At 30.2% G+C, this 16146-nt stretch overlaps 4 protein-coding genes across 8 annotated transcripts; 2 read left to right on the plus strand and 2 right to left on the minus strand.

Annotated features, from left to right (window-relative positions):
- The first annotated feature begins 118 nt into the window (after window positions 1-118).
- LOC139985999 (uncharacterized) lies at window positions 119-1898 on the plus strand. The gene is made up of 3 exons (XM_072000965.1): window positions 119-434; window positions 496-1118; window positions 1246-1898. The coding sequence occupies exons 1-3, from the start codon at window positions 150-152 to the stop codon at window positions 1325-1327; spliced, it is 990 nt and encodes a 329-aa protein (XP_071857066.1). The 5' UTR covers window positions 119-149; the 3' UTR covers window positions 1328-1898.
- Window positions 1612-5093, minus strand: LOC139986005 (protein charybde). Its single transcript, XM_072000973.1, has 4 exons — window positions 4698-5093; window positions 3720-3903; window positions 3477-3632; window positions 1612-3401 (listed from the first exon to the last, which is right to left on the minus strand). The coding sequence occupies exons 1-4, from the start codon at window positions 4744-4746 to the stop codon at window positions 3317-3319; spliced, it is 474 nt and encodes a 157-aa protein (XP_071857074.1). The 5' UTR covers window positions 4747-5093; the 3' UTR covers window positions 1612-3316.
- A 2895-nt stretch (window positions 5094-7988) lies between these two features.
- P115 (general vesicular transport factor p115) lies at window positions 7989-11841 on the plus strand. 3 transcript variants are annotated; one of them, XM_072000956.1, is made up of 12 exons: window positions 8015-8213; window positions 8425-8653; window positions 8727-8983; window positions 9079-9280; window positions 9357-9508; window positions 9610-9800; window positions 9892-10064; window positions 10160-10587; window positions 10667-10847; window positions 10920-11104; window positions 11191-11542; window positions 11634-11841. In XM_072000956.1, the coding sequence occupies exons 1-12, from the start codon at window positions 8136-8138 to the stop codon at window positions 11645-11647; spliced, it is 2442 nt and encodes an 813-aa protein (XP_071857057.1). In that variant the 5' UTR covers window positions 8015-8135; the 3' UTR covers window positions 11648-11841. The 3 variants fall into 3 exon arrangements, with proteins under 3 accessions (XP_071857058.1, XP_071857057.1, XP_071857056.1); XM_072000955.1 differs by having other exon boundaries at window positions 8020-8213; window positions 11191-11550; XM_072000957.1 differs by lacking the exon at window positions 11634-11841 and having other exon boundaries at window positions 7989-8213; window positions 10920-11109; window positions 11191-11463.
- Window positions 11842-11867: 26 nt separating this feature from the next.
- Window positions 11868-15837, minus strand: Nd-75 (NADH dehydrogenase (ubiquinone) 75 kDa subunit). 3 transcript variants are annotated; one of them, XR_011799538.1, is made up of 13 exons: window positions 15684-15837; window positions 15265-15462; window positions 15060-15167; window positions 14556-14921; window positions 14254-14475; window positions 14052-14187; window positions 13601-13953; window positions 13301-13486; window positions 13024-13213; window positions 12767-12942; window positions 12524-12658; window positions 12215-12444; window positions 11868-12090 (listed from the first exon to the last, which is right to left on the minus strand). XR_011799538.1 is itself a non-coding variant. In XM_072000958.1 (12 exons), exons 2-12 carry the CDS (start codon window positions 15430-15432, stop codon window positions 12295-12297), a joined length of 2190 nt encoding a protein of 729 aa, XP_071857059.1. In that variant the 5' UTR covers window positions 15433-15462; window positions 15684-15837; the 3' UTR covers window positions 12132-12294. The 3 variants fall into 3 exon arrangements, 1 of the variants encoding a protein (XP_071857059.1); XR_011799537.1 differs by having other exon boundaries at window positions 12179-12444; XM_072000958.1 differs by lacking the exon at window positions 11868-12090 and having other exon boundaries at window positions 12132-12444.
- Between the last annotated feature and the right edge of the window lie 309 nt (window positions 15838-16146).

A 16146-nucleotide genomic window follows, 5' to 3' on the forward strand; every position in this document is an offset into this window, starting at 1 on the left:
TTATAGTTGTTACATATCATACTCAAATCAATGTGCATAATGTACTACAATAAATACGTATTATATCTTAATATTAAACAATTAAGCGATTTAAAAAATGACTAATTATAATATCATTGAATATTCTTCTATAGAATAAAGAGAAAAAGATGAATGAAAGAAGAATAAATTCATTAAATTTGAAAGAAAATAGTGTATCTAATTGGCTGGAATATCAATTTCTCAACATGTTTCATTTGTTTCCATCTGATATTCAAGAACTGAAGTGGCATGATTTCCTACAGGACCAATTAACGGAACATCAAATTGGTTATATTCGCGAAGAAATTGTTAGCACAGCAATCACAAATGTGCTTGAAAAATATTATTTCAAAAAGAAACTGTTCCAATTCAGCAGTGAATGTGCCCGTGTGGTTTGGCTACGGTTGTTCAATGCGAGTATCCTTCATTTTCTAACTTTTCTAATTTTTATCTACTTCCTCCTTTTTCTTATAGTGGATATTCTTAAGATTAGATCCTTATTGGAGACAGGATACAGCTGGAAAGGCGGTACATTTGATTGTCGATGTCGAACCGCAACCTTCGTCTGTCGACTCTTGGATATTTGGGAAGGTATCGCAAATTTCTATCCAAAAATCAACACTTACACTAAAATTTATTCCTACATTACCATCGATAACTGCTGCGGAGCCATTGAATAGAATCACGCAAAAACAACAAATAAAATTAAGATATACTAACAAAGAAAAATTAAAACAAAAGAATAAAGAGGGAACGATGATATCTTCTGAAATAAAAAAATCATGTGAAGTAGTAAATGAAAGAAAAAAATCAAATGGCTACTCGAAAAACGACAGCTATTTATCTATGCCTGAACAACATACCATAGACTCAACAGAAAGAATATATGATCGACCAAATAATTTCAAAGAAAAAAATAAGACTGACTTATTGGTAAAGATCTCAAAGCAAAATGGCAACAATAATGATGATAGTAAACAGAAAAACATAACAAATATTCGACAATTGTCGAAAAATGTAAAACAAAGTAAAATGAAACTCTTGCCATGGGGAAAGGAAACAGCAGCGAAGATACCACTCCAACGATCATCGGAGAGGTAAAGTTAGTTAAAATTTTGCAAAAAGTAGAAGAAAGAGGTGGAAAAAATATTTTGTAAAATTTTATAACAATTTTTAGTAAATAAAAAAAGAAGGAACTCTCATATAAGATGTATCATTTTGCAGGATAGAGATCTTGTGCACAATTTTACCAGATCGCAGCGACTATCCTGAATCGAACACTTTAAATGTGAAACGAACGAAATAAGTATGGATAAATAAAACAAATATTTTTTGTAATTTTTTGTTTATTGTTAAGATCACAAATTAGAAACAACATCACATATAGGCGGTATTGAGCTGAAGAAAAACTAGATGTTTTATATATCTACAACAATTTAATCGATAAAGAATCTATGTATATGTTCGATGTAATGGAAATTTTATAAATGAAAGTCGTATGTGCAGTAAATTTTATTAAGAAAAAAAGAATATATACGAATGAATATGAACTGATGAAAGAAAAAAAGAAGATGAAATGCATATCAGATATAACGTTCAAAATTTGTATTTTCCTCAACTTTTCGCCACATTTTTTCTAAGCAAATAATATTTAACAATATAATATCAAATATAAAAAATTAAATACATGCGCGCGCGCGCGCATACCCATACGCTCTCTCTCTCTCCACACACATATACACATACACACACTATACTTCTAATGTCTTTAACGAAGTACAAAATATATGTAACAGCGTCTTATACTCTGATTACTCCTACGTAATCAATAGAATCAGATGTTTTTTTTTCTTCTAATTTCTTTGTTGTTATAACAAGCGTAGGGAGAACGTTTTGTTTTCAACTACTTTTAATTCACGAAACTTGTACAAACATAATTGTTCTTCGATCTATATTCGGTGTGCGATTCAATATCTCAGTTTCTTTATCGTTCCGAATACTTTTACACGCGTACAAATATTATCTTGAAATTCTAACACTGATCAGTCTTATAAAGTCATACACGTGGTTGCTCCTATATATTTTTTCGTTTTCTTCCAATACAGTTATTTTAAATTTCATAAACAAAGCTTATTTGATTAAAATAATATAATTCTATAAGATGATAATAATAATAAACCGACAATATCATAATTAGACAACCTGTTTCTCGGAATTATAGATATTACAGATATTGAAGAAGTTGCATGTATGTCCAACCCTCTAAAATATTATTGTACAGATTCCTATTTTATATCAATTGTGTTTTTTTGTTTCATTACTATCACAACATTGTCACCAATCGATATCTAAGAGTGTTAAGATTTTTCATACAAGAAAATCACATTGAGACACTGAAAATGAAAAAATTGAAAAGATGGGTTACATGTATGTGTATGTGTATACAGAAAGATAGATAAATTACATCAATTGATAATTAATTAATAGGTAAAAAGGGATACATCATAGAAGAAAATTAGGTCAGGTGAAATTGTACAAATCTATTTGTATCAAATGAAATTACTTTAGATATCCATTGGCATTTTTGAAACTACATATCTATTCTTATTACTACTTCTATAGTTTAATTATTTTTATTCTTGTTACTAACCAGGAAAAGTTGATTTAAATTTTATCGCATTACGTGTAAACGCAAACAAACTACTGTTACAAGTCTTACATACCAAGTCATTTCTTCGTTAAACGAAGATACAGTTTACATCTCTTATGAGAGAATGTCTCCCTACGCAAATCTAGAAATTTGTATCACCAAATATTTTTAAAATTAATTCATAAAACACACTATCTACATTATTATAGAAATTCTAACCTGCAGCATTGATTGATCAGATATGTTTACACTTACATATAAAGAAACAATGATATTTAAAACGAATTACAAATGTCAGGCAATATTCAAAATCTAGAAATCACGTAAAGAAACTTTTCAGCCTTAACGATACTACAAATCTTTTTATGCTTTACTATCACAATTGTCAAAACGCATAGATTCTGCCTCTTTCTCCCTTGCTCTTCTCTTTACATTATACTTTACTTTTCCGCTACTCGTTCCTTATGTTAGCTACCGTTAAATGAAATATATCGCGAAATATAAGCACATCAGAAAAATTGATCTGCTTATTTCATGTGGAAAGTAAAAAAGGCCACATTGGAGCCTACCTATAATTAGAGGAGCTTTGAATAATCACAATTATCAAGACAATCAAGCAATGACTCTTGGACATAGTGGGATCATTCATTGCTGATACGATCTATATAATTTCTTTTTCTCTAAAGTAAAATCTCTACTGATCATAATAGTACCTCCCCGTGTAAGATTTCTGTAAAGAAAAATAAATGAATTAAAATGAATCCAGTTCATCTCCGTTAAGTTTAAAGGGCAATACACGACTTACTTCAAAAACTGAGGTAACAGAATATGCCAAGATGTATGATCTTGTTTCAAAGTCAAATAAAGTTCAAATGTTGATACTGTATTAGGATCACATTGTATCTTTGACAATTTCCTGCATACACTATCTGTTTCAAAGCTGATAAACAAGGTGCAACCTCTGTAATAAAAATACCATATCCATAGAAGACATAACATACTTTGAAAAAAAGTAAGAAAACAATTGTTAAATAAGAAAATAGCTTACCTAAGACCGCAAGGTTCATTCTCAGCCATACTAAGTACAGTTTTAGCAATTCTAGGTAAAAGATCAGCTGGTAACAGAACTTCCCCGCATGCTAACTGTACATGTTTTGCTCGCCTAAGTTCAACTTCCAATCGTTTTGCTAGAGCCTGACAAGCTCCGTCAAATTCTTCGGCCACTGTTTCGACTAAACACGAAAAATATACATTCCGTTAATTACGATTATCGCTACTTACTTGAACGAACAATTATGATTATCTCTATCATCGTTACTATTCTCACACTTGTTTTACAGCGAGAGACATGTCTTTAGATATGTATCCATCTAGCTGTAATTACTACTTGCGCACGCGTACACCAAACACCACAGACTATGTCTATATCTGTGTAAAGTGTACGTGCCGGCCGGCCCTACCGGCACCAACTTATTTAAATAGTTATAATTTACTTGAAACTAAATCGTTTTATGTTATACGTCTATGTAATTATTATTATAATATTGCTTACTTATCACTTTCTAGTTAAAGAAATTTCTTCTTCTTCCTTTCAAAAGAGAAAGAAAAAGAACAATAACAAAAATTAATAAAAGGAAAAATTATATTCGATTCTATGCAATCATATGTTCCGTATGACCATGATGTAACCATAGAGATATAATTAATGATTACATAAAAATTATGGAAAAGAAGTCAAACCATAAAGTAATACTCTCCGAGAGTATAAAGTACATGAATAAAATTTTAAAAACCGTAAAATACATAATTTAAATATGACATTTGCTTATTCGTTTATTCTATGAAAAATCAGCTGATTTGGAAAACCAACTAAAACAACTTCATATGTAGCTGATATCACCGATCGATCGTTATCCGTTAAATGTATATGCAAGATATGACATAGTTAAAATAGATAAAAAAAAGCTCGGGAAGAAACATTTAAGTTAACACATAGAAGTTATTAAAAAATATTAAGTAGATTTACCTCTCGTGTTATTAAAATTCACATTTACAGGACATGGTAAAACCTCCATGTTTGAGAGATATTGCACAGACACACACAGAAATACACACAAAGAGTCAGGGAGACACAGAATACAACTAATAATGTCACAATGACCTTCTTATAATATACAATAGTCGGATTATTTCTTCAGCGCTACGAATATATTCCGAGTTTCGATATTCTATTTTCAATGGTGACGATTTAACAAGTTTCGTAATGCCGGCAAAATGACTTTTCTCAATTGTTTAAATAGGAGCAGCAATAACAGCCACAGTCCTTTCTCTTCAACTTTCACTGAAAGCTACAACACTATACTGACAAAAATAACATATCTCTCTACTTACACTCAGCATCGACACAACTGACTCACCGACCTGATGACGCGGCTTTTATATAGCTCTCCCCTCCCTCTTATTTTTCCCCTTCCACTGTTCTTTAACAGACCGCCTAGCAACACCAACTACGTGATGTTTCGCACTGCATCCACTTCGGCTATTTCCGTTTCTTGCCGTTCGGTTATCTTCGGTTCTTAATACCGCTTTCCTTCGACATCTCTTTCCTTCCGATCAACTAAACGACCTAAACAGCCCATTTCAACTTAATCGCGTAGCCTACTGCTATTCACAACGTTACTATCTTTTTCTTATGTCTTATTTATTTCAATCCATATTCTATTATCAATTTCTCAGAACTGTTATAATTTTATTGCTTATGTACAATCGTTGCTAATTTGTTATTAGTCAATTATAAATTTAATTGATTGTAATTTTCATTTCATGATACATCTTATTCCGTACACAATCACTGATGTATTTTTCAATTAATTTAGATTGATTATTCATTTTGCTTCGTGTATATATATATACACTTAATAAATTCATTTCCCAACGCTTTAACACTTCAACAATTAATTGATTATCAGATTGATCAGAATTAATTATCCAAAAAGTATCTGTAATCATCCTTTTGACCAACTTTTTCGTATTTACATCTACATGTGTATGTATACGTATAAATGTTCAGTTTTCTTTTTGTTTATTCTATTGTTATTGTTCAATGATTTATTTTTTAGAAGTTTTATCCTATTCTTAAGGTAGGTCACAAGTATCTGTTTTGTTCTTTTGTACATCTAGTACTTACCTTTTTTATAAATCATTTAATATGTAGAACAAATGTTTTATTATCTTGCATCGTCACATTATTTTACTATCGGTGTATGAAATACAACTAGTGTCAGTATTAGTGAAAATAAAAATAAAAATGTATAATAATTCGTTAGGAAACATAATTCTAGATTTCTTGATATATACATACAGATATTTAAATATGTATGTACATAGGTATCGTGAGTCTAAAATCATACAAAATCGTGTCCGTGTAAGAAAACAAAATTGTATGTTATTGTATCTTTTAATATTGTCAGTTTTGTACATAATTTCTTGTTATTGTTTTTCTTATGTTTTATATTTAATATGTAATCAGAGAAATATATTTTTGCGTTAGTAATTAGGAAAATTTTGCGCAAATTCTATCGTATGTATAATACGACAAAATAAGTATTACAATGAGTAGTAAAATTACTACCAAGACTCTCACCAATAAAAATGATAGTGCGAATTGAAACTGTAATGAAAATTTATCTTTTTTTTCATATTATTCTATTTCATCTTTTCATCATTTTATGTTTACACATGTGTACCAAAAACGAAGCTGTAAAGAGATTAAAACAAGATACAAATTATAATTCGTTCATTGATGTTTCTTCGTTTAAAAAAATAAAGCATAGAATGAAATGCAGATTTGATTATTCATTGTATGAGTAAATCATTAAAATTTTATCGTAATCCCGTCATTAATACGACCCTGCTTGTTTTTCATCGCGATATTCGATTTCAAAATAATAAAATCTCCAAATTAGCATAACAATAGATTGCAAATATATCTTTTAATCCGTTTACTCTCCGCGAATAGCGCATATACAGTATTCGAGTGCAGTATACTTATCCATATTTCAAATACTTTGCTCTTCTTGTGTCTTAGTCTTTATCTAGTCTCCATAAAAATAGAACTGACAACATGAGCAATGCGATTACTTTTCTATCACATATACATATGTATATACGTGTCTTGATTATGCTGCATTACATGTATTTATTCATATATTTTATTTACATATTTTGATAATGTTAAGGTATCTAATTATATATGTTTGTTCATTCGTAATGTCCATCGAAAGCTATTAATATATAGAAAAATTGTTCAAGAAGAAGTAAATGGACAAATTGGTTGCTATTGCTGCTTTAATTAGTAAAACTAACTATATTTGTGTTATTCACATGACGAGAAATGGATAATATTTTACTTTGGACGGATAATGATGGAACATAGATTTTCGATTTTTTTTCTCATGATGTAATGTCAATGAGGATTGCTTTGACTTTGACAATTCCTTACGTCAGCCTCGGATTGAAACCACGAAATTGTTTTCACGTATTGCATAATTTTGTTACCTTGGCATGTATAAATAATCTTATAATTGGTAAATAAGTCGGTTAATTTTACAACTTAATAATTCCATTTTAATCATTGAAAACAATATTTTATTGCTTCTTTAAGTAGTCGATATCTACATATATGTACGTGTGTTTGTATATATACATGAATTTTATTCTATATTTCAAAATTATTTAAACATCCTTTAATCGGTTTTATTTTTAATTTAGTTATATAATATCCGTAGCATTGTAAACTTGATTACATGTGTGCATGTACATTTTTTTACATAGGACACAATCACGTACATCGATTATTTGAGCAGCATTTTCTTACTTAAATCGATGGAAATATTTGTTCGTAATTACAAAATCTATTGTTCTTAAATTGCACAAAAAACGTTTCCGAACCAACGAATTTATTGTAACCATACACATACATATTTTACAGCAGATATGCGATCTTTTTAGATTCTGAATTATTCGACTAAAAAGAAATCTATTATTTAAATTTATTCAAACTACTAGTTTTTCATAAATTTTTCATGTTGATAAACGAATTAAATACTAGACGTTTTTGTAAAATAAATGATAAAACCCGAGATACAAAATGGAACTATATGTTTTAGAAGCAGTAAGAAAAGAAATTATGTGAAATGAAAGGTGTTATTTAATATGTAAAATTTAAAAGGCTTTATTGACAAATTAAATTTTCGACATTTTACCGTCTATTAAAAATTCTATTCTTAAATGTATCAATTGTTTCAAGGTTACTTAAGGTTATAGTAGGTTATAGAGAAAGTTAGCGTTACTAACGCCCCCTATTAGACATTACTTGTTTCAGTAAGTTCTACAAGTACGTAAGAAAAATGTCGACGGCACTGTATGACGTGTAGTTTACAATTGTCAAGTTGTCAGCTGCAAAATGGAATATTTTAAAAGTAGATTAAAGTCTGTCTTAGGTTCTACATCTGTAGAAAATGAACCATCGAGTATTGAAACGGTATTTCAAAATTTCTAATCGATTTATTTAATATTTTTTTTTTATCTTCCTGATTGGGACACATGGTAGTAACAATGTTTGTATAAGAAAAATAAAAATTGAGTCGGAATATTTTGAAATACACTAAAATATTTCTATCTCTGCCTTTCTGTTTTCATACTGTTTTTCTTTTTGCGTCATTCACACCTTTTTCATTAGAGTAATCACACAGGTAGAGCGACTGATAGACAGGTTACAATCGTCGATGTTGTTGGATGACAGACGAGATGCTTGTCGTGCACTTAAAGCTCTTTCGCGCACTTATCGTATCGAAGTGGGAGCTCAAGGAATGTGTGCATTACGACAAATTTTAGAAATGGACAGGACTGATTGTGAAATTATTGGTTTAGCACTTGATACACTTTGTAATATAACAAATCCTAAAGCATTTGATGAGGAAGGTAAAAATTTCATGTAGTTGTATCGATCAATTTTGCTTGCACAAGTTTTACTATTATGCAATATTATTTTCAGTCGATCAGTATTGGCCCAACATCAAAGTGGGAGAAGAATTTACAGAAATATTTATCAAAGACACAGATAGCGTGGGATTAATTTTAACACTCTTGGAAGAATTTGAATTCAAAGTTAGGTGGCCAGCGTTAAAATTATTGATGAATTTATCAACTAATAGATTAAAGGATATACAAGAAATAATTTTAGTTAGTCCTATGGGTGTATCTAAACTGATGGATCTCCTTAGTGATAGTAGAGAAGTCATACGTAACGATGTACATTTCTATAAGTTTACACTGCATATAACTTTTTTTATATAATTACAATGTTATTGTACTAGAGTTGTAAAACATATTTTATAATGTTGTAGGTTTTATTGCTTCTTATCCAATTAACAAAAGGTAATGCAAATATTCAAAAAATTGTTGCATTTGAAAATGCATTTGATCGTATTTTCGATGTTATTGCACAAGAGGGCAATGTAGAAGGTGGTATTGTTGTGGAAGATTGTCTACTATTAATGTTAAATCTTCTAAGGGGTAATGTAAGCAACCAAAATTTTTTTAAAGAAGGTAATATACAACTAGATACATGTTATGTTAAATATAAGTATGATAATAATGTAAATAATATAATACCATGTCTTAGGAAGTTATATTCAAAAATTAACACCAATGTTTCAAATATCATCCGAACTTGATGACAATCCTGTTAGTGCATGGAGTCCACAGAAGGTGTCAAATATTCATTGCATGGTTCAAGTCATTCGTGCATTGGTAACACCAAGCGGATCTGCTCAGGTAAGTGGTCAGGTATACAAATAATGCAACATATAAAAACCAATTTTGTTACTTATTTTATATATATATATATATACACACACATGTACATACATGTAAAGGCAGTCTCGAATTGTCAACACATTATGAGAGCCTGTGGTCTTCTACAAGCTTTGTGTAACATATTGATGGCTAATGGTGTACCTGCGGATGTACTGACTGAGACTATTAATACAGTAGCTGAAGTTATTAGGGGAAATTCCAGTAACCAAGAATTTTTAGCTGGAGTAATGGCACCTAGCAATCCTCCTAGGTATCTTTATGTATATATTAAATATTTTAAATATCATAAATTTACCACATAAAATATTAACACATTTCTAACATTCACATAATTCATTTAGACCTGCGATTGTTGTCTTACTTATGTCTATGGTGAATGAAAAGCAACCATTTGCTTTAAGATGTTCCGTTCTCTACTGCTTTCAATGCTTTTTATATAAAAATGAAACGGGACAAACTCAGCTTATTCAAACTTTGTTACCTCAGGGAAATGAAATGCCATCATTGACGACAGGTTTGTGAAAAGCTATCTTCATGTTTATTTTATAAATAGTTTTATATTGCAATATATACTGAACCAGAAAAATTTTACGAACATAATATTGCTAGGACAGTTGTTATGTGGAGGTTTATTTTCCTCTGATTCCTTATCGAATTGGTTTTCTGCCGTGGCATTGTCTTATGCATTAATCGACGACAATACACAGAAGGAACAATTGTTACGTGTACTACTTGCAACAAATATTGGAAAACCACCAGTGACCTTGATGCAACAATGTGTCATGTTACTACAACAGGGCAATAAAATACAATGCAAACTAGGTCTTCTAATACTACTTTGCAGATGGATTGCGCATTGTCTAACTGCTGTTAAATCATTTTTGCTTATTGATTCATCCATAGCTTATTTAACAGCTTTGTTATCATCACAAGAGAATAATGATGATTTGCAAGAAACATTGTTACAAAGTATGTGCGCCATACTTATTGGATTATGTGTACATTTTAATGATAATAGTATTTCTAACTACACAAAGGTAACACCAAAGACAAAAGAAATAAGACATATTTGTAATGCTAACATTATATTCTATATTTTTGTCTTATATCTTTTAGGAAAAATTATGTAATTTAATCGAAAATAGAATAGGATTAGAAAGATTTCAAGATGCTATTGGTGGTCTTGCTAGACACGAGGTATATTCTAGAACTTTAAAACATCCTCAACCCTCGGCGAAGAATCCTTCTGAACTTTTATTAGATCATGAATTTTGTAGACTATCAAAAACGTTGGAGGGTAATTATCATATTTATGATTCATTCTGTTAATATAAGCTATAAAAGTTGCAACTATGTGTGTACTTTATAGGTGTGATCATAAAGTCAGTTTTAGACGGAAGTAGCTTGCATCAGAAAAATGAGATTACAACACCTACTTTGTCAGACTCTGTTTTAGTAGCTCAATATAAAGAGCTTATTCGAGACCAAGATTTTCAAATACAAAAGCTGAATCAACTTACGGAATCACTCGTGAAAGAAAAAAACGAACTTGAAGTATGGTATACAGTACATTTTCATGGATAATATTTTGTTTATGAGATGGTATTTGTGAATTTTTAATTGATATTTACTTAATGTAGGCACAAGTACACGATCTTCGATCAACTATCAGTCATTTAAAGGATCAAAATTTAGTATTACGAGCAGCACAAACTAATTTACAATCGGAAGAAAGTGAATCCAATAGTGTTATAATCAACGAAGGTTGCACAAAAGAGGCAGAAAAATATAAAACTGTGATTGCAGAGTTAGAAATTCGTTTAGTAGAATATGCTTCAATGGTAAAAAAATATGAAACTGACTTCGAACGTAAATTAAAAGAAAAATCTGAGGAATTGGAAAAAATGAAGAAAGACCAAGAAGATCTTTTAGAACTTTTAGCAGAAGATGAAAGTAAAATTATGCGTTACGAAGAAAAATTGGCTGCATTAGGTGAGAAAGTACGTAATTTTGTTAAAATATTTTCTGTTGGATAAAAGCTCTATAAAAGGTAATAATTTTAATATTTGTTCTTTTCTCTTAGATCGAGACGGATGAAAGTTCTATTGAATTAGACACCGATGATCAAGCAGAATCCAACAATCTTGTCGATCGTATTGAATGATTGATATCGCCTTAAAAATCGAAAACTCTTACAATAGACTAATAGCACTTCAAAAAGACTCTTATTTCGATGATATTTTTTATTGTTCTTTTTCACATTTTCTTCCTATCTGTTTGTTTAAAATAATGTATTGATAATACGATAAATTATAAATATTAGCAATTATAGACATTTTTTATTTATGTTGTTAAAATTTCATATATATACTATTTTGAATATTATCAAGAATCTAAATCACCGATAAATATTTGAATTACATTAAAAACACATACAAGAATTCACCGAACATAATAATTTACTTAAATTGATGTTTTAATGCTAATTCAATTTATATCGCAACCATCACGTAGTAATAAAAAATATTAAATTTTGTCAGCTGCAAACATAAGAAAAAAATAACAATTCTAACATTCCATGTAATCGATATTCAGTCTGTATATTCTATTAAATTAAATAGTACTTACATATCTTTAAAATAAAATATCATAAAAGTATCATACCTTTAATATATTTTCATATACTATTATATATTGCCATAAAATACGTTTTGCTATTTATATTCATAATTTAAATTTCTAATCTATAAGGTACTTTCTCTTTGCTTCATAACTGCTTGGACACACTTTGCCATTGTTTGCGAAGCACGAGATATCACATCAGTCATGAAAAAATGATCTAACGTTTTTTGTTTAACTTCCAATGGATTGGAAGACAAGGAACCTGATATTTCCTGAAAAAGGGAGCAAGATAAGTATAAAATTATTAAAGTGTGTTCAATTATTATTTATTTATAACATTCATGTATTTACCTTTGATAATTCTAATGCTTGAGCAAAATAATTAGCCGGTTCTACGTTACCATATCTAACTAAATGCGGCGCTATTTCTTCCAATCTAGATCTTACTTCGGCCAGGTTATCATAAGGCAAACATACCCCGCAAATCTATGAAAACATTATTTGATTAACTATTTTTTTTCTTGCATTTTCTTATATAGGAGCATGTTAACTTTCAATTTCATATATAAAAGAACGATAACTTTAATTAATTACTTCAGAAAGTGCTCGTATGATCTTCCAATCTGGTCGTGCCATACCCGGTGGTGTAATTGCAGCACAGGTTTGTTGTGCACGACCTTCCGTATTCACGTATGTTGCAACTTTTTCTGTGTATGCAGCTCCAGGAAGTATAGCATCTGCGATCGAAGCTCCTTCGTCACCGTGACTACCTAAATCGTTGTTAATTAAAATCGTTATTCATTCAGTTTGACTGTTCAAATTGCTATTATAAAATAATGATTTCTATGTACCTATGTATATAATAAATGTATTCATAAAATCTTCTTTTTTGATATTTGTATCATCAGCCCCTAATAAAAAGAGAATGTTTGGTTGTTGTTCTTTAACTTCCTCAACAGTTGATGAATAACCAACATCTAAAGCTGCCACTTGTGATGCATTTGTATGAAGAATATTTAATATCTTCCATTCTTCAGGAGCCTATTAAAGAATACATATGTATATTATCAACTTATTATTATGTATATGACTATAATAACAGAAGTAATTTTATCAGTTTTCTCTTACTTTCGTTTTTTCTCCCAAAGCTTGAGCCAACAATTGCGTCTCAGATAAAATTTTCGCTCCATCTTTTCTCATCAATTGCTCAACACCCAAGATGATTAAAGGTTTTTTTGCAGACCTCAAAATGTTCGAAAACGAATGAGTATTGTTTCTTAACTGTGTTATAATTTCTGGCGATTGACCTAAATGCTAATATTAAAATAAATTAATTGATTTTTTAAATAATTAATCATTTTTTAACTAATAAGTGCAAAAAAAAATGTATTCATATATTACCAGAGTATTACAAGATTCTATACATACCTCATGATCATAAGTTAAATCTATATTTGGACCAATTACAGCAATGGTCTGTTCACCATGAATATATCCTTTCCTTAAACGGGTATTCACTAATGGTGCTTCGTACCTCGGATTAGTACCAATCAATAATACAACATCAGCCTCTTCTACTGCAGCAATTGTATTGTTTAGTAGATAACTACTTCTTATGTCAATACCTGTGCCTTGTTTTGGAAAACTCTGTTCTGTTGCAAGAGTTTCACCACCAAGTCTATTTATTAAATCTTTCAAGGCCACAAGAGCTTCAGCATCAGCTAATTTTCCAGCAATGGCAGCACATTTATTTGGAGCTGCATTCTGAATAGCTCGAGCAACTAACAAAGAGTATATTGTCTCAATATAACAAAACATACTGGCTACTTTAAAGAAAAACAAAATAAAAATTAAAAATTGAAAATATTTTAAGATATACTTGTAACAAGAGCATCTTCCCATTCAACAGCTTCTAATTTGCCATTAATTTTTATCATAGGAGTTATAAGCCTTTGACGCTTTAATCCATCGTAAGAGAATCGTGCTTTATCAGACAACCACTCTTCATTTATTTCCTATATAGTATGTAATCATTAAGATTTATAAATATATTTAATCAATAATTATTGTGTTAACAATACCTCATTCACTCTTGGTAAAATTCTTAAAACTTCACCCGTTCTATGTGATATCACTATATTACTGCCGACAGCGTCAAGAATATCGATACTGTCTGTACGACGTGTCTCCCATGGGCGGGCAACAAAAGCGTAAGGTTTACTTGTTAATGCTCCAACAGGGCATAAGTCGATAATATTTCCAGATAATTCAGACAGAAACATTTTTTCTACATATGTTCCTACCTATTAGGGTATAATTTAAAAATAACAGTTCAAATAGCAGGACTCTAGATAACATTATACAAACTGTCATTTGAACATACTTGCATATCATTTCCACGGCCTGTAGTTCCTAAGTCATCAATACCAGCTACTTCAGATGCAAAACGAATGCATCGTGTGCAATGAATACAACGTGTCATAATTGTTTTTATTAAAGGACCAATATCCTTGTCTTCTACTGCACGTTTGCCACTATAGTTGATGTCAACAAAACGGCTTCGATCACTGCCAAATGCCATACTTTGATCTTGTAAATCACATTCACCACCTTGATCACAGATAGGACAATCTAAAGGATGATTTACTAATAAAAACTCCATGACACCTTCTCGAGCTTTACGAGTTAAATCAGAATTGGTTTTAACTCTCCACCCTTTCATCACAGGCATGGCACAAGCTGCAACAGGCTAAACATTTGTATGACACAGGGTACAAATACATAATATTTTAATTGAAATGCACTACATATTTGTATATGTCTGAGATCGCACATGCATCTACATATATGTATGTATAGTTTATATTAAAGACTAACTAATACATACCTTAATCTGTTTTTCAATTTCCACAAGACACATTCTACAATTTCCTGCCACAGCTAAACGTTCATGATAACAAAATCTTGGGATTTCTACTCCTACTTTTGCAGCTGCCTAAACATGTAGAATGAAACAAAGATGTTTAAAGTTTAAGCATAATAGTTGTACAAGTAATAACATATAAGAATGATGTACAAATGACACTTCATACTTGCAAAACTGTCGTTCCAGGTGGAACCTGAACTGGCTTATCATCTATGAATACTTCCACTAATTCTTGTTGAAACTTAGATGATGTTGTATGCAATCCCACGGTAGAAAGTCTACCATTCTGTATTCCCGCGGTCAATCTTATCACGGGTAATCTTAACATTTTCATTCGATTATTCCGTTACGCGTTGATGTTATACTGTTATGTAAGAAAATGTCACAGTTTCAAACTTTCATCGACGGATATAATAACTTAACTTATTTAATAACCTAATTAACATATACTCATAAAATCGTATTTTCTTAGTAATCGAAAAATGGACAAATCAATATATATTATGTATTAAAACAATAAAGAAGTACTCTATTATTATAAAGCATTAAATAATTTATACTACAATATATTTAATCAAAAATTACCAAATCTCTGTCCTTTCGACAAATTCCTCCTACACCCCTTTAACGCTTAAAACAGATGTTTCAGGATAATCTATAAAATCAATCCAAAATAAGATTCGGCGCAAACAGTACGTTGCTTTACTATTATATATATTTTCAAGTATTGGCAAGTTATGTGACATCGGCTAATTTTTGAACACTCCTTTGCGACATCTATCAGAAAAAATTAATCTGATATAAATAATTTCTTATGTACATTGATTACATTTTGCCTTCAAGAAATTAGTTTCTCACAATTTACGCTTTTATAATAATTAAACAATAATCTTTACGTACGCAGATTTAAATGTGCATGTGGTGCGCGCGCGCGCGTTTATATTAATTTTCATACAAAATTTCTAGATAAGTAAAACAATAAATATTGCAATATTAATGTTAATTTTATAAAAAGAGAAGGGATACAATATGACGTTAATAGACCTTT

This window comes from Bombus fervidus, chromosome 3, assembly GCF_041682495.2.
Source record: "Bombus fervidus isolate BK054 chromosome 3, iyBomFerv1, whole genome shotgun sequence".
In the NCBI taxonomy this organism is placed as follows: domain Eukaryota; kingdom Metazoa; phylum Arthropoda; class Insecta; order Hymenoptera; family Apidae; genus Bombus; species Bombus fervidus.

Excerpts from the sequence above, each read along its gene's own strand:
- LOC139986005 (XM_072000973.1), bottom strand. The coding sequence starts at position 4,746 with ATGGAGGTTTTACCATGTCCTGTAAATGTGAATTTTAATAACACGAGA. Across the intron at positions 3,633-3,719 it reads AATGAACCTTGCGGTCTTAG|AGGTTGCACCTTGTTTATCA; the intron begins GTAAGCTATTTT and ends TTTTTATTACAG. Across the intron at positions 3,402-3,476 it reads CTGTTACCTCAGTTTTTGAA|AAATCTTACACGGGGAGGTA; the intron begins GTAAGTCGTGTA and ends TTTTCTTTACAG.
- P115 (XM_072000955.1), top strand. The coding sequence starts at position 8,136 with ATGGAATATTTTAAAAGTAGATTAAAGTCTGTCTTAGGTTCTACATCT. Across the intron at positions 8,984-9,078 it reads GAGAAGTCATACGTAACGAT|GTTTTATTGCTTCTTATCCA; the intron begins GTACATTTCTAT and ends ATAATGTTGTAG. Across the intron at positions 10,848-10,919 it reads ACTATCAAAAACGTTGGAGG|GTGTGATCATAAAGTCAGTT; the intron begins GTAATTATCATA and ends TGTACTTTATAG.
- LOC139985999 (XM_072000965.1), top strand. The coding sequence starts at position 150 with ATGAATGAAAGAAGAATAAATTCATTAAATTTGAAAGAAAATAGTGTA. Across the intron at positions 435-495 it reads TTTGGCTACGGTTGTTCAAT|TGGATATTCTTAAGATTAGA; the intron begins GCGAGTATCCTT and ends TTTTTCTTATAG. Across the intron at positions 1,119-1,245 it reads CTCCAACGATCATCGGAGAG|GATAGAGATCTTGTGCACAA; the intron begins GTAAAGTTAGTT and ends ATCATTTTGCAG.
- Nd-75 (XM_072000958.1), bottom strand. The coding sequence starts at position 15,432 with ATGAAAATGTTAAGATTACCCGTGATAAGATTGACCGCGGGAATACAG. Across the intron at positions 14,476-14,555 it reads GCCGTGGAAATGATATGCAA|GTAGGAACATATGTAGAAAA; the intron begins GTATGTTCAAAT and ends ATACCCTAATAG. Across the intron at positions 12,445-12,523 it reads AAGCATTAGAATTATCAAAG|GAAATATCAGGTTCCTTGTC; the intron begins GTAAATACATGA and ends TCCCTTTTTCAG.